Source organism: Narcine bancroftii, chromosome 4 (assembly GCF_036971445.1).
Source record: "Narcine bancroftii isolate sNarBan1 chromosome 4, sNarBan1.hap1, whole genome shotgun sequence".
Taxonomy (NCBI): domain Eukaryota; kingdom Metazoa; phylum Chordata; class Chondrichthyes; order Torpediniformes; family Narcinidae; genus Narcine; species Narcine bancroftii.
Window position 1 is genome coordinate 276,278,860 of NC_091472.1, and position 21,223 is coordinate 276,300,082.

Sequence of the window (21,223 nt, forward strand, 5' to 3'; positions counted from 1 at the left end):
AATGTAATTCTTTTAATATTGAGCTGCATGAGTCAAATATGCGGAAGCAAAATATTTAAAATAATCCAAGTTATGAATAATTTCATTTTTAGGGTGATTAATTTCATGCTCTTGGTTTAACACTAGTGTTACAAAATTAAACTTATTATTCAGGTTATGATATAACCACACACACACACACACACACACACACACACACACACACACACACACACACACACACACACACACACACACACACACACACACACATTTTAGTGAAGTTACTTTGTGGGTTTGGAAATGGGGAAACACACATAACACTTTGTGTTAGCAGACGCAGAGGCTCCATCAAGTAGAAGCAGTGAGCAGATTATTATTGTTCATTTGGAAGCCATTAAAAAAAAGCTATTGCCCCATTGAAAGTTTGAAACAATGGATGTCTGTCAAAAAGACATCCGTTTAAACAGAAAGTCATCTGGTCAAACAGGAGGCCATTTGCTAGATGAGTCATGGTTTTGGGAAAATGAAAGCTAAAAAGGATCAGTAGTGATCAAAGCAAGCTATGTGATTATGCTACCAAGAAAGCATCTTTAGTATTATGAACCAGTTTCATCTGAAGTCAGAAATTAATTAACATTCTACAACAAATACTGCTATTGTGTTCTCCTTGTCAGGGGAGGGTCACTGAATTAAAGTGGCTTTGAAGAAGATGGTCACTTGACCTCTTTTTTCAAGAGAGAGAATAGTGCTGCTGTGGCTATTGTGATGGTCACTTTTGACTAACCCATATCTGGGTAAAAGAAAGTAAGATCATTCTTGTAGTTGGATCATAACCATTCTAATGATTACTTTGTCTAAAACCCTTGGGTTTGTAAAATCATCACGGGAATCACAAACTCCATAATCTCCACACATGTGAAGGGAATTTTGGAACAAATCATTCATATGATGAAACCTTCCTCTAAAAGCAACTCAAGAAGAATTTGTGAGTTTTGAGAAGTCTGATGACTTGGTGCTTCACCTTCCACATAATTACTTTTGAACAACTGTTTAAAGATTGAATTACAACACAAAAGGTTTTTAACCCTGAACTTTGAAATAGACTTTTCAGAATTGTGCCTGACCTGTAATGGTTGGAGATCTCCCCCCCACCCAAAAATAAAGTAGTGCATGGTTGGGGGGAGGTTAATTTCAGAGTTAAACAAGATTAAATATTAGTAATAGTTATTAATAAAAATATTGTTTTGAAGATGTAATTGTTTTGGTGAATTTCCATTGTTGCTAGTTTATGACATAACACTAGTAAATGGGTTTCATGAAATATCATTTGTTCCTCTGAAATGTGTTATTATCACAATTTGCATTGTGTATCAAAGGCATTAATGTAGCCACGAGTGTTAGACAGATGTCTTACATGTTTAACATTACCAACAACAGGAAATGTACTACTACAAACTATGTTTCTGTCCTGTAATGGCATTAAGACAGCTTTGTGAATCACTTTATTTGTGAAAGTTGCTTAAATAAGAAATAGGAGCAAAAGTGGGCTATTTGGCCCCTCAATCCTGTTCCACCATGGAATCAGACCATGCCTGATCTTCTGTCTCAACATAATTTTGTCATTCTTATATCGTATGTTTCCTCTTTTATTGTCATGAGTATAATCTGTTACTGAACCACAACAGCCCTTTGAGACAGGTAATTCCAAATATTAAGCCAATGAACCAAACAAAGAAATGTTTCCATATTTCAAGTTTTCATGGTCTGCTCCTTTCTTTGAGACTGTGACTCGTTCTGAAGTACAATGTCAGGAAAACATTCTCTCCATATTGAATTTGTTGAGCAGTAGTAATTTTGCACATTTCAGCTTGTTCATTCTTTTAAATTCTAAAGAATAGAGGCCTGTTGTATTTCTGTTTATATAATCCCAGGAGTAGTCTTTTAAATTTACAGTGCTCTCCGTTATTACATGTTATTGTTTTTGTAAAGAGTCCAAAATTGAGCACAACATTCCAGATGTGGTCATCATCATTAATCTTCCACTCAAATCCTCTTCCAAAGAAATCCGATATACATTAACTTTTCTCTTTGATTGTTGGAAATTCATATTAGCTTTCAGTGATGTGAAGCTCATTTCCTTTGTACTTTAAAATTTCTAATATTTCATTGTTTAAAATGTGCTCAAATTTTTTTGTGTGTGTTGCTGAAGTGGATAATGTCATACTTTTCCTTAATTGACTCCATCTACTGTGCTGTTGCCTCCTCACTTTGCTTGACCACATCCCCTTGAAGAATGTTTGCATCCTTGCACCTATTCATGTTCCCACTTGGTTTCATTTGGCCAGAACATTCGGAAATATTACAGTTAGTCTCCTCATCCAAATTTCTTCTACAGACTGTAAATTATTGAGGTTCAAACACGGATCTCTGCAGCACTGGTCACAAATGGTCAACCTGAGATTTGTATTTCTGAATTAACTCTCTTCCTACACAGGTATACTTTCTCCAGTTTTGTGTGGTTGTTCAGGAGCTTGTGAAAAACATGAAAATTCAAAGGCACAATGTCCAATGATTGCTGTTCATCTATTCAACTAAATACATGGTCAAAGAATATTTGTAAAATGGGTCTTGCCTCTCATAAATCCATGCTGAGCCTGCTTAATCGTTTTATTTTTAAAGTGGTATCACATCTTTTTGAATCTGATATTTTTGCAACTAGTTTCAGAGCAGGTTGATGGTTCCATCTTTTTTGCCCTGCTTTCTTATCCAGGTCATTATTTGCTTTGTAAGTGTCCTTGTAAGTGCTTTCTTATCCAGGTCATTATTTGCTTTGTAAGTGTCCTTGTAAGTGCTTTCTTATCCAGGTCATTATTTGCTTTGTAAGTGTCCTTGTAAGTGCTTTGTAAGTGTCCTTAAATGAGTCTCTGTGTTTGTTGTTTAATAGTATGATGGTGAAGGGGCAGCAACTGTTCCTTAATCTGGTGGTATGTCTAGTAACATGTTTTCCTCTTTCCTGATGGCAGCAGTGAGAATAGAGCATGTTCTGCATTGTATGTCTCCTTGATGATTGCTGATGTTCTCCTACAGCAGTGTTCCATGTAGATTTTCTCGATGGCGGAGAGAGTTTGGTTGGTGATGTAAAAACAGAATGCTGGAGAAACTCAGTAGGATTAACAGTAAACTAGTACAGCAAATGATCTTTGCTACCTAAAGGACACTGTTTGAATTGCTGAGTTTCATCAGCATGGTGATTTTACTTCAACCACAGTATCTGTAGGCTTTTCTGTTTGCTTTGATTTGTTCTGGGTTGTGTCCACTAGCTTTTGCATGACTTTCTGCTTAAGGGTATTGGTAGCCCTATGCCAGGCCATGATGCAGCCAATCAACATACTTTTCACTACACATCTGTAGAAATTTTCCAATATCATGCCAAACCTCGGCAAAATCCTGAGGAAATAGAGGCACTGAGAAGTTTTCTTCACATTGGTATTAGTGTGTTGGAGCCAGGAAAGATTTTCCAAGATAGTGACCACAGGAATTTATATTTGCCCACTTTCTCTACCTCTAACACCCCATTGCTCACTAAATCATACACATCTGGTTTTCCCTTCCTAAAGTCTGCAAATTAGTTCCTTGGTTTTGGTGACATTGAGTGCAATGCTCTTTGTGCACCATTCATCCAAGTTTTTCAATCACCATCCTGTATGCTAACTCGTTACCCCTTTTTATTATCATCCACTTCAGTGGTATCATCAGTAAATTTTGAAATGGTGTTGTTGTACCAAGCTACACCGTCATAGGTGTAAAGCGAGTGGAGCAGGGAGCTAAGAGCCCTGTGGTGATCTGGTACTGATGAAGATTGGGAAGGAGATACTCCTAACAATCCTCATTGATTGTGGTCTGGTGGTGAGGAAATCCAGAATCCAATTACACAGTGATATATTGAGATCACATCTTGCAGATGTTATGTTTTAGCAATAGAAATTCACCAAGACAATAACTATTAATAACACTTCTTACTTAACTCAAAACTTAACCCCTGTGTGTGTGTGTGGGGGGGGGGTGGGGGGGGGAACACAGACCATTACAGTTTAAGTTTAATTCTGAAGAGATTATTTTAAAGTTCACTCTGAGAATGCTTTAGTGTTGAAACTTCATCTTTACTGCTGTACGAAAGCAACTATGGAGTAAGTGTGAGGCATCAGACTTCCCAAAACTCATGAATTTCTTGGAGAGTTGTTTTCAGAGAATTGTTTCTTCATATGAATTAATTCCCCCTCTTGCATGGAGGTTAGAGTACTTGAGATCTCTGCACGATGATTTCACAAACCCAGGCAAGGGTTACTCAAAGTGCCATGTAGAAATGGACAAAACGAGTCAGAAGTGGCTGTTTTCTTTAAAAACACTTTTTCAGTGTTCCACTTTTTCATAAGGAGAACATAAGAAAATTTAAATCTCCAAAGGATTGTTACTGCCTTTCAAGCTTGTGTGACTTATAGGATGGTTAAGTAGTTTCTTCTGGTTTCAAAGTGTCTCTGTTTTCAGTAATATGTTCTCTGAAAATATATTTAATCATGCGACTTCTTATCATGCTAAAAGCATACAACTTCATCTCTGTCCACTTAGATCCACAATCAAGTGACTGTTTTATTTGAAGTTTCAATTCTAAAAATATAGATGGTCTCTTGTTTGACCAGCAGTCCTTCTTAATTACTTCAGATTTTAATGAAACATTGTTCTGATTCCATGACATGTTTACATAGTTTTTGAACTGAACAATGAATCAGCAGACATTTCAACTTGCAAAATGGTTTCTGTGCATAAGAGTCTGTGAGTGCCCCATGTCCAAGCCAAAATTCCTTTACTAAGAAATATATAAGTAAAGTTTAATAATACAATACAATTCCGTCACTCAGTTTACTTATTAGTTTTGAGGAGATGATGATATTGAATATTGAACTGTAGTCAATCATGAGAAATTTGTGGGAATCATTCCAGAATTAATAATGATAGAATTCATTGTTTATTTTATTGATTATAGTTGCTTGGGACCAGTTTTCATGTTTATTAACATGTCCATATACTTTTATGATTATGGTTCTCTTTCTTCCCCTTTGTTTCTCCAGTTTTTGTGTATTTGAATGGACAAAAAAATAAAGCAGTTCTTTAATTTCTCTGTCATTTCCTCATGTCTCATGATAAATTCTCCAATTTTGATCGATAAGAGACCCTGATTTTCCTTCATGTGAATTTTGCTTTTTACATGTTTTCTTTCTTTCGTGCTAATTTATTATTTTCATTTTTCTTTGCTCCTCCAAATAAGAATTTATCGTCATAAACATGTCACACAATTGATTGTTTTGTGGCAGCAGCATCAGTGCAAAACCTATCTATAAACCACATTTCAAAATAAATACAAATAGTGCAAGAAAAAGACAAAGTGAGGTAATGTCTGTGGTTCATTGTTCATTCAGAAATCTGATGGCAGAGGGGAAAAAGCTGTCCTTGTGCCACTGAGTGCTTGTCTTCCATCTCCTCCTGCATCTTTCTCATAGTTGAATTATAAAATGCACGAAATCTTCAGGCTGAATTCTTTCCTGGCAATGTTTAAAGTTTTTTTCCTCGCTTCTCATAATGTGTTTCATTTCTCCTGTAATCCACAGTGGGACCAGTTTTCCTCTGTGCTTTTATACCTTGAACAATGTAAATTTACTGCAAATCATGTGATTTATATACACACCAACATGCCCGAGCCAATCTGCCTCTCAATTTCATTTGCTAGGATTGAAAGCCCTAGTGTTTGGTTGAACTACATCTCTTTCAAACCTGATATAAAATTCTATCATATTAAGGTTTCTCTTTCCTTGAGGCCCATTTAAAGTAAGATTATTAATTAACCTTTTCCTCTTGTATAACACTAGAGGTAGAGTTGCCTTGTCTCTCATCTGCCCCTTAACCTTTAACATACTGATGTGAAAATCAATCTTGTATACATTACAGGAACTTCTGTGATATGTTCTGTTTGATTTGCTCACCGAAAGCCCACATGATCTCAGAATTACACATTATTCTTTTCGTATTTCCTAATCTACACTGAATCTTACATTAGACCCACCATTCAGGGAGCTCTTATCAAATGATTTCTGCTCCCTGTTGCTTGACATTTCCAGCCAAATTTTACTCCATTATCTGGTTAGTCTGTTTTATTTTCAAATACTGTAGTATTAACAATGCCACATCTTTTCCTTTTTTATTTAACCTTCCTAAATGTTGAATATCCTGAAATATTTCATTCCTATCTTCAGTCACTATGCAGCCATCTTTATGTTATGTTAATTACAGGACATCATTGGTTCACGACCGTGCAGTTAGTGCACCAACTTTGTGGATGCAGTTGATATTGCTTCTATATTTGACTTGCAAACATTTTTCCACTCAATCAATCTATTTTCTGTTTGTCTTTGATTCTGCAGCCAACTACATTTCTTACTGCCACTTCCAGCCTTAATCCATGGCTTTTAAGCCCCCTGAAAAATCAGATAAACTCCTCCCCAAAAGTACCAAAGGACCTGCCGGAGAATTTTAATTCACGTTCTGTTGAGATGAATTTTTACCTGGCCTTAAAGTTGTCCCAAACTCTCAAAAATATTAAGATGAAGATCTTCACTCATGAAACCCATAAATATTACTGTTGATTTTTTTTTTGTGCGATATAACAATGAAATTGATGCTGGAGCCTCTTTGCGGCATTATTTGTGGATCTCTGCAATTTCTCACAGCTGTAAGCTCATAAACGAACATGCTCAGTAAAAAGCAACACTCTTCCAGCTTTTGAGGTGTATGGCTACTTGATGAATGATAAGATAAGATTAAAATGAGTACTTCCATGGGATGTTGGTATGAAGATGAGTATGATGGTCCCAGATATGCTGGTGAAGGACTGCAGGTGCATGAAATATCAGCAAAAGAGCACAATAAAATGGCATAAATGAGAGGCCAGTTGGTCCCCCAAGTTTTTAATAAGATGATGACTTATCTGCTCTAGGCATCATCCCATCTCAACGGTACATCACTCTGAATTCCATGGTTTTTTATTAATGTATCAAACACCTGTTTAAATAGTTTCAATGATGTAACCTTTGCATCCTTCCAGTACAAAGAAATCCAGTTGTTCACCACCCCATGAGAAGATCCAATGCAACATATTATTGGTGTTAGCGATCACAGAGATGTTCCAGGGCAACAGCCAGATAACCATGGCAGAGTATTGTAGTGGAAGATGGTGAGTGCCTGCACTGTAGACCATGGGCTCTAGATGCTCCTGAAAGCCAAAAAAAGGTTTCCTCTCTCTGAAACTAGTCCTTGGGTGATATATGTAAATGCAGCAGTGAAGGGCAAGCTGTGAGATGCAGTAGAGAAGAGAGTGGTAGCAAACAGAATGATCCTGAGGCGAGGACCCTGAATGGCTTTGACCCTGACCTCAACTTGATTAAATGCAGTTTGATGTGGGAAAGACTAGCGATTCTATCAAAGGCCAAAAAAATGTATCTTTGTCTCTGATCCATTAAACAGCATGGTATTAGCCTCCATCACCCACACTGGCAAGGCTTTCCAGGCACCCACGACTCAGTGAAAAGAAACTTCCTTAAACTTTCCTCCACTCACATTGCAGAGATATCCTCTGGTATTTGCTTCTGTCAACCTGGGACAAGGTGCTGCCTGTCCACCCTATCGATGCCTCTCATAATCTCGACGAAGTCTGGGAACCTTGCCTCATGATATACATTCTCCAATCCAGAAGAACATCCTACTGACTATCCCTGAGAAGACTATGCTTCTCTAAAGGCTTGTAAATCCTGTCCCTAATAATCCTCTCTAATAGTTTGTCCACCACTAACTTTTTTTTAAACAAGAGAGCTATATCTGTAATTCTCCAATTCTCCAGAACTTCCCTAGTAGCCATGGGGATACAATGATCATTGCCATTGCCTCAGCAATCTCTTCCCATGCTTCCCATAGTAACCTGAGGTATATCTCATTTGGTACAGGTGCTCAATCTGAATGTTTTGAAGAAGATCCAGTACTTCCTTTTCCATGCCTACTCTGTATTGAACTTGCATTGACTAAAGACCCTTTCTCTGGGCAGCACTGAAGCAGTGTTCCTTTCCAGCCTCCCTTCCTCCTCTGCCTTCAGGCACATTACCTACTATATTTTTCAGGGGTCTTGCCTTCTCTCTCATCATCCTTCTGCTACTCACATATAAATATAATGCCTTAGGGTTTTACTTAATCTTACTTGCCAAGGCCTTCTCATGCCACCTTCTTGCTCTCCTAAATTCTTGCTTAAGTTCCTTCCTGGATACCATATAATTCTCATCTGCCTTTCCTGACTTTTGCCTCCTCAATGTAATGTCTGCTTCTTTCTTCCTCTTAACTAGTTGTCTCACCTCTTTTCTTAACCATGATTCCCTTATCGCACCATTGGTTCTGTGGGGTTCTGTTTATGTTTGTTCAACATATCCAGAACCCCACAAAAGTGATCCCTGAACATCCTCCACATCATTTTTGTTCTTTTCACTGTGAATATCTATTCCCAAATAACACTCTATAGTTTCTGCCTCATCCCATCATAATTAGCCCTTCTCCAAATTAAACACTGTACCATTGTGTCCACTCCTATCCTTGTGCAGCATATGCTGAAGATCTGCATCAAAATGCTGTCCAGCAAGAGATCTGTCATCTGACCGGGTTCATTACCCAGTACAAGATCCAGTGTGGCCTCTCCTCTAAATAGCTTAACCACATTCTCTTTCAGGAATCCTTTTTGGAAGCAATGAACCAATTGTAACCCATCTATCTTTCTTGCAGAAAGGAGGTGCCAGTCAATATTTGGGAAGTTTAGTTCACCTAAAATAACAACCCTGTTATTTTTATACCAGTTCAAAATCTGCCAACTCGTCTGCTCCTCTGTCCCGAGAGCTATTTGGGGGCCAAAAGACTAGCCCCAATAGAACAATTGCTTCCTTCCTCTTTCTGACTTCCACCAACTCTGATCAGAGGACAGTTCCTCCACAGTGTCCTACATTTATGCAGCTGTGATACTAACCCTAATTAATAAAGCTACTCCCACCTTCTTTGACCTCTCTTCATATCCTTTCTGAAACATTTAAACCTTCATAGGCCAATCCTGTCCTTGCAACAGCCAAGTCTCTGTAACATCCAAAACATCATAATTCCACATAGATCCATGCTCTAAGTTCATCTTCTTGCAATTTATGCTTAACAGTAATTTCCTTCAAACTATCTATATTTATGCTCCCTCCACTGCCTGTCCTTCCTCACAATCTCACTGCACATTGCATCAATCTTTCTGCCATCTGCTCTCTTCCCTGCCCTATTATGCTAATTGTCATCCCTCTGCTAAACTGGTTTAAACTCGCCCCAACAGCTCGAGCCCTTTTTGTACAAATCGTACCTTCCCCAGAAGAGATCCCAATGATCCAGAAATGTGAAACTCTGCACTAATAATAGAGCCACACATTCATTTGCTGTATTGTATCTCGAAGGGCTATGTATGCTCTCCCCATGTCTGTGTGGGTTTCCTCTGAATGATCCCCTTTCTCCCACCCTTCAAAATGTGCGGATGTTGTGTTAATTGGGGAATTTTGGGGGCATGGGCCCATGTGCCGTAAGGGTGTGTTACAGTGTTTAAATTTATATCATCCTGTTCTTACCCTCATTGATGCATGGCTCAAGCAGCAATCCCGAGATTTCTACTGCTGAGATCTTATCTTTCAACTTCCTTCCTTGCGCCCTATATTGTATTCTCAGGATCTCATTCTTTTTCCTACCTGTGTCATTGATACCAATATGTACCACAACTTCTGGCTGCATACCTTCCCTTTTCAGTATACCATGGACCCGATCTGAGGTCTCCCTAACCCTGGCACCTGGGAGGCATCAAAACATCTGGGTGCCTCATTCACGTACATAGAATCTCCTGTCTGCCACTATGACCATCTTCTGATAGATATCCACCTCCCTGCAGTTTTGATGTGACTGCTTCACAATAGCTCCAATTCTGTAACATGGTCTGTAAGGAGCTGCAACTTGATGCATATGTAGCTATCAGGGAGATGCCAAGTCTCCCACAATTCCAACATCTCACAAGATGAAGCCTCCACTAACCCTTTTACCATTCTGACTTTTCTAAGAGGCATTAATACAGGTCAAAGTATAAATAATAATAAACTCTCACCAGGGTCTTCCCCTAGTCTTCGCCTCACCGAAGTCTCTTGAACCAAAGCCTCAACTAACTACTTTGGCACACTCACACAATGGCGACTCCCACATTCACTGCTCCACTTACACCTCTCACCTTCTTAAACTGTCCCACGTTTGCACACTCTCTTTTCCGGTGAACGGGAGTTGGAGAGAAAGTTTCCAACACAGTTCTCACCTTCTTAGTGTTGCACTCTTGCACACTCCCGTTTGCTGGAAAAGCTTATCTATCATTTTCACAATATCTATCATTCTTTCACTGACAGGTTATTAACCTGAATAAGGCAAGATGAAAAATACTTTTTCAAGTTTTAATCAAAGCAATGCTAATTTAATTGTAGCCAACCACTGGAGGAACTCTATGGGTCAGGCAGCATCTGTGGAGGCAGAGGGATGGTCAGTGATTTATGTTAAGACTATGGTCTTGGTTCAATGAACCCAAATTTGAGTTCCATTGAAAGATCATTAACTTTAAATATTAATAATGCTTTCTCTCTGAACAGATGCTGATGAATTTGATGGATTCTTCCTGCAATTTATGTAGAAGAGTAATTTGCTGTGGTATGATTTAATAAGGTGCCAATCAAGCATGCACACAAGTTATTTACATATGAATTGAACCATTTAGCTTCCTCAAATATTGAATGTAATGTGCTTACTTGAAAATCTTGTGGTTAAAAAGGTGGAGAAGGGTAGTTTAAACAAAAGGGACCAAATCATTTTCTGTCTCAATCTGGATAATAGGTTTTTAACTTTCAGGCAATGAGCACAATTAATATTGGAGCAACATACCAAGTGCTTGAGGAACTCAGCTGGTCAGGCAGCACCCATGGAAGGCAATAGATAGGCAATGAACTGGGTCAGATCCCTTCATCTGGGATCGCAACATGGAGTGCAGAACCCTGGATAAAAGTGTGAGGGGGAGGGTTATGTGATAGGTGAATACAAGTGGAAGGGAGAAAATGGGGGGTAATCGGATGAAGAAGCAGAGGGTGAGGGAAGATGCACTCTGACAGTAAAGTAGATCATGGAAGAAAGGGAGGGGTGTGGGGAAGGAAAGTGTGGACAACAAGGGTGGAAAAGAACAGGAGAAATGGATCAGAGAGATTCAGGAAAACCAGGGAAGTGTAGTTAAGAAAACTAGGGAGGTAATTTCCAGTAATTGGAGAAGTTGATGTCGATACAATCTGGATGGAGAATGCCAAGACAGATCTGTTCCTCCAATTTGTATACATGGAATCAACTTGGAACTCCAGTAGGCCAAGGCTAGTTACATCAGTATGGGAACTGCCCAAACCATCCCTGCCCACATTGTATTTGGGCTTCTGCCTTTTCTTGCTATTCCTGATAAAGGGGTACAATCTGAAATGTTCACCATCCATTGCCTTCTGTGGATCCTGCATGACTTGCTGAGTTCCTCCACTATTTTGTGTATTGCTCCTGTTTTCCAGCATCTGTGCACAATCACTACTTGTCTCTGGGATCAATCTTGAACCTGAATAAAACACAATAACCTGCAGGTGCTGTGATTGTAGTAATCACACCGAAATGCTGGAGGAACTCAGCTGCACTTTACAGCATCTAAAGGAGACAAAAATATATTGCTGATATTTGGGGCCTGCTCCCTTCAAGGAAAAATCAGAAAGGCAGAAGCAGGATGTATCAGAAACTCTCAGAATTCAATCAATGTGGGAGGAATCCAGACCAACAAAAGGTGTTAATTGAATATGATAAGGGACTACTTGAAAATTTATCATGTCTGAGTGAAAGGAGACAGGGAAAGGAGATCTTTATCTGTCTCCTTTCGCACACACAAAAGAAGGGAGTGGTGGTGAGGATAAATGAAAGCCAGAGAAGTCGATATTAATGCCATCCAGTTGGAGAGTGCCCAGTCGGAAGATGAGGTGTTGTTCCTCAAGTTGACTGATGGTCTCTGTCTGGCAGTTCATAAGACCATGGACAATCATACTGGCAAGGGAATAGAAAGGAGAATTGAAATAGGTGGCTGCTGGAAGATATACGCTATTGCAGCAGTCAGAGCCGAGGGTCTCAACAAAGCGATCTCCCAGTCTGGGTCCAGTCTCTCCAATATAGAGAAGACCAAAGCAGGAGCACCAGATGCAGTAGATGACTCCTGCAGATTCACAAGTGAAATGTCGTTTCACTTGGAAGCACTGTTTGAGGCCCCAAATGGTGTTGAGGGAAGAGGTGTGGGTGCAAGTGGGGCATCTCCTGCAGTTAAAGGCATAGGACTCTGTGACCACAAGAGGTGCTCTACTTGCGCACCAATTATCAGATTGGTGGGGAGGGAGGAGTGGACAAGGGAATCACAAAGGGAGTGCTCGCTGTGGAAGGTGGAGAATGGAGGAGAGGTGAATATGTGTCTCATGATGGGATCATGCAGTTGGTGGTGGAAATGGCAGAGGAGGATGCTCTCGATGTGGAGGCTCGTGGGGTGGTATGGAGGACAAGGGGAATCCTATCCTTGTTGTGGGTGGGGACAGAGGGGGCCAGGGCAGATATGTGTCCAATGGGGAATATGTGGGTGAATGCTGAGTTGATGATGGTTGTTGTTTGAAGGAGGACATCTCTGATGATCTAGCATGCAAGTCCTCATTCTGGGTGCAGATGCGATAGAGATGGAGGAATGGAGAGAATGGAATGGAATCTTTATGGGGAAAGTGTGGGAAGAAGTGTAGTTGAGGTAGCTATTGGAGTTGGTGGGTTTTTGACGATGAATGTTGAGAGTTTTCTCCTGAGATGGAGACAGAGAGGGAGAATTTTGCTAGAGATGGACCAAGTGAATTTGAGATCAGGGTGGAATTTGGCAGCAAAGTGAATGAAGTCAACGAGCAGAACCAAAGTAGTCATCGATGTTGGGAAGAAAGAGTTGAGGGGCCTATTCTATGTAGGCTTGTAAAATGGATTGTTCCATGTAGCCAAGCTCAAATTCAGACATGGTAACTAAAGACAGCGGCAGAGGTAGCACCCACCAAAGGTTGTTCAGTAAACTTCAAAAAAGAGTGTGAACATTTGCTTGTTTGGAACGCTTGTTGACGATCATGAGTTTATTGTCATGCTCGTGTACAAAAGCACCAAAATTATTGTTGCTGTTACAAAGGTATGTAAAATAAAGAGATGAGAATTATAAAATGAGAAAAAAATATATAAATTTAAAAGAATAAATACTTGGAGAAACTCACATTGGATTTCAAAGTTCAGATTTATTGTCAGAGTACATAACATCACATGCAAGCTTTTTATTGTAGAGCAGAGATATTTTCTGCTTAGCAGTGTTGCAAAAAGCTATTCTCAACAAAAGATATGCATACAAATGAGAGAAATTTTTAAAAAATGGAAACAAACTTTGCAACGCAGAGAAAAAAAAAGTAATAAAGTGCAAAATAAGAATCCTTAAGCCTGATTTGAGTTTGTTGTTGAGAAGTCTGATAGTGGAGGATAGCAAGTGTCCTGAACCTGATCTTGTGGCACCTATACCTCTTTCCTCATGGCACCAGCGAGAACAGATCATGCCCTGGGTAGTGTGCAAACCTTGATGATTGCTGCTGCTATCCTCCAACATGATGAGGAATTTCATTTTGCTCATCCTCACCACCTCTGATCTGTCAATGGTCCCCATCATTTTTTTCCCTTCCTGAAGACCACAATCTGCTCTTTGATATCAGTGACATTGAAGTGCAAGGTTGTTATTCATACAATATTCAGCCAAGTTTTCAATCTCCCTTCTGTTTTCCCCTTTTTTTATATATATACAAACTACTCTATGGTGTTGTTATCATACTAAACCACAGTCATAGATTCCTCCCTTGATGATGACATGGTATGTGCTGGGGACCATATTATTATGTCATTGGTAGAATTTTTCCAAAAATCAGGACAGGCAAAAATGTGGACCTGATTTGTGGAATGAACTTCAAGTCCTTTGCAAGGAATTTCAAAAGGATGTGAGAGTAGCTCAGAGATGATTCATGCTCCCCAGCCTGCCCCCCACTCCCACCTTCTATTCCATAGACTCCCATCAATAACTCCTATTGCCCTGGCAATGCAGCCAACATATTAAAAGGCTTAGGCTATCCCAGCCAAACTCTCTCTACCTCTTTCTCTCTTCAGGAAGAAGATTCACAAATGAGTTCACGGACTATCAGATTCAAGGACACTTTCTTTCCTACTATTATCAGACTCCTGAATGAACTTCAAATTAGCATAATTATGCCATTTTTTCTCCGTACAATCTGATCTCCCACTAATGACTTTCTTGTATCATGTGAGATGTCTAACTGGTCTATGCTGCGAAACAAACTCTTACCATTGAATTTTGCTGTGTGACAATAAAGGGAAAATTCTTTGACCCTGTATTCTTCAAGTTATCTGAGCAAGATTTCTGCAGATGTCCACTGCGGATATCTGACCAAACAATGTGGTTCGTAAAAGATAAGAAGATATTAAGTGTTGCTGCATAGCAAATCACAATGACTTTACATCCAAGCCGGTATTGCAGAAACATTGCTTACAAATTTTGTATCTGCATTCAGCATCATCAACCACTTCATTTGTAGTAGTATGGCTCTATTTTCACGTACCTATTGTTATTTTAGAGTACTTTTTGGATGTGAGCAAGCAGTTGATTAGATTATAGACATTTAGCAGTTCTTCTCTGCTAGAAATCCTGTTTAATTCCCTGCTATTGCTTGAAAAAGTCAAAGATATAAATATCTGGATCTGCTGCTCTTGATATTTCATTAACTGAGACAGGATGAGAGAGATTCAGTCTCCTGTTGACATCTAATATAAAGTTTAGGGAAGGAAGTTTAAAGTTATTCTGAATGTGAAAGTGCATTTTCCCATTGTGTCTAATTCATTTCGATTCATGTGTAGAGAGCTTTTCCTTTCTCATTATTTCAGTGTTTAACTGCACAACAATATTATATTCCCCAGGTAAAGGCAATGAGTTACATCCTCTATTTTTGTGTTTGGCAGGAATTTAAGGGAAAAAAAATATTAAAACCAATGTTATTTCAGTGCAGTATTTCAAATATTAATAAGTTATTGGTAACAACCTTTCCTACATTGAATGTACTCCTAAAGTGCTCTATGGGTTATAAAATATTTAAGGATGATTCAAAAGTGAAAATAAAGCACAAACATTGCAGATATTTGCAGCACCTCTAAAATTCACTTCTTTAAGAAATTGGCAAAGATTGCAGAGTGGCAAGTAATATTAATTTGCAGTACTGGGGATTGAACAACAGATTTTACACACCATAATTATATCTAAATAGGTGGAGGCAAACTGCTACAGCCTTTCCGTTTAAAAATGTGCTTCCACTCAGGTGTTGGGTGCAGAATCTTGCCAATATCAAATTTAAATTATGAAGGAATCACAATTAATTATGAGCATGTCACATTTGTTGTATTGTACTGGCATCACAATGCAAATATTGCTATAAATTAAATTACAAATTAAATAAATAATGCCAAAATAGGAAATAGTGAGATTGTGTCAGTGGTTCCTTGTCCATTGAGAAATCTGATGGCAGAGGGGAAGAAGCTGTGCTTTTGCAGCTGGGTGCCAGTCTGCAGGCTTCTGTATCTTCTTCCTAATGGCAGCAGTGTGAAGAGGTCATGGCCTGGGAGGTGGGGGTCTTTGAGGACAGAGGCTGCTTTCTTTAGACTCCGCATCTTGTACGTGTCCTCAATGGAGTGAAGATTGGTGCCTGTGATGTCACAGGCTGAGTTAACAACGCTGTGGAGTTTTTTTTTAAACCCTGTCCTATGCATTGCACACCCATAACAGACCGTGATGCAACCATTCAGAATGCTTTCCATGGTGCACCTGTAGAAATTTTCGAGAGTCTTTGATGATCTATACCCAATCTCCTCAAACTCCTCACAAACTGCAGCTGCTTGCGAGCCTAGAACAGATTGTTAGAGATGTTGTTACCCAGGAATTTTAAGTTCTTGATCCCCTCCAATGCTGACTCCCTCGATGAGGACTGCTTGCTGTTCTCCTGATTGCCTCTTGAAATCCACAATCAGCCCTTTGGTTTTGCTGATGTTGAATGCCAGGTTGTTGCTGTGACACCACTCAACCAGCTGATCAATCCCCCTCCTCCAAGCTTCCTCTTTCCATTCTGTGATTCTGTCGACAGCCGCGGTGTCATCAGCAAATCTGTAAACGGCATTTGAATTGTGCCTCGACGGCTCAAGTCCGAAATGTTGGATATGTATCTTAACATGAATGACACTGTTTGACGCGCTGAGTTACTCCAGCATTGTTTCAACCACGGCGCCTATAGACTTTCATGTTTTACTTGCAGTTGCAGAGGGAATGGTGGTATGCTTCTGAATCAGAATGGCTTGTAACGTAGGGGGAACCTGTGGGTGTGGGCATTCATTGCCCTTTATGGTGATCAAGTCAAAGGATCTGAGATGTTGCTGCATAACAAGGTGCTACACAGTGTGTATGGTGATGAAATAAGTTCAGACTGGTGGATGGGGACTGTCATGAAAGTATGTATAAACAAAGATAAAAGTTGATAAGCACTGAGCCTGTTAAGTTGTGTTTGATATGGTAATGTATTTGGTAAAAATACCACTCCCCAGGAAACTATCTGTGTTGTTCAGCCTAAAGAAGCTATCTGTCACGTGAATCAATGATAGCAACTCTTTTGCAAAGTTTTATTACTGTCACTGAAAGTGACATCTCTTTTAAATAAAATAGCCTGTATATTTTGGTGCATTTGGAACTTCCAGTACAGAAGTTGAAGCAGGTAACCCTAGCACTCTGTTAAACATATTTTGTTGTAATTTTCAGGCCCGAGTACTAAATAGGCTAGATGATTTAAAACTATTTGGGGACGTATCCCATTGCTATTCATCTTCCACTCTATCGCAGAACAAACAGCAACCAGTGTTTCTATTCTACCCTTAACAGAGAAAGAACTGTGAGTCATGGCAATGAGGAGAGAATAACCATTAAAAACTAGATGAATCGTAGGCCATACTGTGAAACAGGAGGAATAACTGAATGTGTGTTTGTAAATTTTTTGAGGAAGGTCATTTAAATTACATGTAGCTGAGATAAGACTAATAATGGTTGACAGGAGTTGTTAAGCCACAGGTGAAAACAGTGGTAATGTGCTCTATTCTATGGGAAAAAAATCCATGATGTGAGGATATTGTCATATATTAAAGTACAATGCCCATGATTTGGAGATTTTGGTGTGGAGAGGTAATGATTTGTGGGAAAACATTTTATTTTCACTGAGCACGATAAAATTGAGTAACTGATTTAAGCCTACGGCTCTCCAATTAACACAAAACTTTGAAACAACACTAAACTGAAAACAACGCTCGGAAGCCACAGTGAGAGCGATATCAGATTGCCTTGGAACAATGCTATATTTTTCTCTGGGTCGTTATTTTTATTTGACATTAATGTCAGTATCTCCCAATAGATAGCTAAATTGAACATGTATTTGAATTATTTTTGGAGTGTGTGCTTTAAGTTTGGACAATGATCACATATGAGACTGGGAAAGAACATAATTTATACAGTTTTTTTTGATCACCTTGATGCATTAATACTTAAGTAATTTATCTTGATTGTTCAGCATATGAAACCCACAAATGTACCACTTTCCCTCACCCAAAGGGTTTGTGTCATTGGGAATGACGATAAATTGATTTCTGATATTGTTCCTAGAGCAAATAATCTCACTTCAGTTCAAAACTCCTTTGTATGATAGAATTAAAAGATAACCAATCAAAACAAATTTAGGTTGATGATTACTTGTGTGCACTCTTGATTATTGCATTGAGATATTTAGGAAAATACCAGATGGTGCTTTGCAGTCCAGGGTGGCTTGCTCAAAGTATATGGAGAATCAAGTTTATTATCATCTGACTGTACAAGTAAAACCCGACGAAACAGTGTACTTTGGTCCTCAGTGCAAAAACATGCAAAGACGCATACAGACGATACACAGACAGATGATGTGGGTGGGGTGCGAGATGTCCTCAGTCGTTTTGTGAACAGTTGTTGTCCATTCTGAAGTTATTGTTTTGCCAGGCCATTTCAGATTAAAATTAAAATACACACTTTAGGCTCTGAAGTCGCATTTAGGCCAAAAAGAAGAGACAATATCTTTGCTGGGGATATAACATATCTAGAGAGGGATACCAGACCAATCTGGTAATTCTGTGGTCATTTCAACTTTTTATTCCAAATTTATTTAATTACTTGAACTCACGGTGGGATTCAAATTCATATCTCCGATCGAGTCCTTGGATCTCTGCATATCAGTCTGGCAACTGGTGACATTTTTGCTTGCTGTATTCAAATGTAACCACACCATTACAATTATGTTCCTTGTTTGGGAGCTTTCCAGTGATTTTAACATTTAATGATGCTTCTACAATTAGTTATGTATTTCTCTCTTTACTACTAAGGCTTTTTGACTTAAAAATATAACTCATTAGATTTCAGATAAATAGATCTGATGCCCAAAATAAATAAATACATTTTGTTATCCAAAGGGAGATGCATCAACATGACGTGGGTTTGTGATGGAGAGGGTGACTGTGAAGACCAATCTGATGAAGAAAACTGTGGAGCATTTGCATGCAAACCACCAAACTATCCTTGTTCCAGGAATAATTCAATTTGCCTTCCATCAGATAAGTTTTGTAATGGGAAGGAGGAATGTCCAGATGGTACTGATGAGAGCCCACTTTGTGGTAGGTTCTTTTTTGCTTTAAATCCCACAATGTTTTAAATTGTGCACTCTCTCAAAAGTAAATAATTCATTATTCTTCAAAAATATTTCACACCTGCTTTGAGCAATGCTTTCTGCCTTTAAACTATTTCTTGAGCACCAAATGTGATATATGTGCTTATGCTATGAAATGAAAGTTAATTGTTGAAGAGGCTTATATGTCTTTGAATTAAATTGTTTGCAAAATTAAATAGTTCACTGTGTTGAAACTTTCTCATATGTTGAAAAGGCCCTGAATATGAACGCTTCTATCTATGCTGAACAAATTGGATTACAATTTTTGATCATGAAACTAAATAGTGGAGCACATTGTTTAATGCAACAATGTACATTTGTCTACTGTGGACACAAAACAGTGAGATACTGTAAAACCTCTGGTATCTGGTACCTACGTGTATTGGGTAGATGCTGGATAAGCAAGTTTCCTGGTTGCTTGAGACTCACCCTTACAATGCCTAACTAAAACACTTGCATTAAGAATAAACAGTTTAAAAGACAAAATATACTATACTGGACTAAACAAATCTCACTTACATGAATATACAAACCTTAAAGCATTTTATATTATTTTCAGTAACATTCTTTGAAAACATTTAACCATCGCTGCACCTGAAGGTTCCCCCCCCTCCATAGAACTGCCAGAAAGATAAACAATAACATTATTCATAATTAACCCTCCTCTCCAAACTTTGCAGATAAAGGCTTACTAATATAGATGGACTCCTATTAAGTAGAGATAAGGAGTCACTTTAAGAGAGTCATCACAATGGTGAGCGGCACCAACCAGCTCTTCATCCTCAGTGACACCATTTTATTCAAACACAACTTTATTCAAACAGCACGATCAAGGAACTCCGCTGGCTGAATGTTTTCTCCCATCTTCACCAAAGGTTTATGTGTTACTTCAGAGAACATTTACTTTTACAATTTTAAACTTTAATTTATTTTTTTATATAGTCTCTCATCAGATTTGTCATCCTGCCTGATCTTCTATCTCAGCAACACTTTTCTTCACTGATCCCCTTTGATTCCTTCAATATTACTATGCAGATACTCAATTACTACACCTTCACAGCTTTCTTTGGGAAAGAACTCAAAAGATTACCCACACTTTGAACGGAAATATTTCTCTATCTTGAATGGCTGAACACTTGTACCCTGAACCCATTCAGATTAAAAAATATATATATAAGGGACAAAAAAAGCCATTGTGGATCTTGCTTCATCCAACAAGTCCACTATCCCAGGAATCAAGCTCGTGAACCTTAGTTTTACTCCCTCTAACACAAGTATATTCTCTACCACTTAGAACAAAGGCAGCAGATGGATGGAGACATAAGCCTCTTTCACACTTGCAAGTGTCCCCAGGAATTAATGGTTCATCAGCCTAAAAAGGGACTAGTGTGAAAGGAAAATCTTCTCAACACCAGAGTGAGATGACGTCATCTCATGCATGGAATAGATTGCCTCGACCTCTAGTACAATCCCTGGCATCTGCAGATGCTGGCATTCAAGCGGGCAAGTGCAGAATGGGAAAATGCATTGTGGGATTGAAATGACCCAAGTTTTTGCGCGAGTGCAGCAACGTGAAGGAAGAAAATATTAAAGTGAATGTGTAAACTTTGCAATGGGAACATTGCAGTGGGAGGGAGAGAGAGAGAGAGAGAGAGAGAAAGAAAATAAATAATAATAGCGGACAATTTTTAAACAGTGTGGGAAAGTTGGCAGTGCTATAGCGCAAAATGTATAAAGACCATGGGGAAAATGTGATGGCGGATCTGACTTCCTAGAATTCCATGTGGCAGAGAATCCTCTCTATCAATGCTCTGTGCATACAGCCTTTTCGCTACTGCACGGAATTCTGGCAGGGTCGGTCCGCCATATCTTTTTCCCGTGGCATTAATATATTGTGTGTGATAGCACTACCAACTTTCCCACTCTGTTTAATATGTATGTGCTACCGCTACCAATTTTCCCATGCTGTTTAATATGTACATGCTACCGCTACCAATTTTCCCACTCTGTTTAAAAATTTTCCACTAATGCTTTTTATTGCTAGCACTTTCCCATGGTCCCTTATAAAGGTATATATAGGTCAGGACATCAATAACAGCGGCTAAAGGGCTCATACTGTACTGTACATAAAACTTAATATGCCTTCA

General features: G+C 38.9%; 1 protein-coding gene across 14 annotated transcripts in view; it reads left to right on the plus strand.

The window, feature by feature from the left end:
* The window catches only part of LOC138761991 (low-density lipoprotein receptor-related protein 1-like), a 1,165,126-nt gene that overhangs the window by 484,711 nt on the left and 659,192 nt on the right, over positions 1–21,223 (plus strand). For all 14 annotated transcript variants that reach the window (XR_011356692.1, XM_069935089.1, XM_069935091.1 and 11 more), the window contains one exon: positions 18,823–19,023. Coding sequence is in view for 13 of the 14 variants with exons in the window: in XM_069935089.1 (XP_069791190.1) it covers positions 18,823–19,023 (201 nt within the window). In the remaining variant the exon portion in view is untranslated. The remainder of the gene's footprint in view (positions 1–18,822; positions 19,024–21,223) is intronic.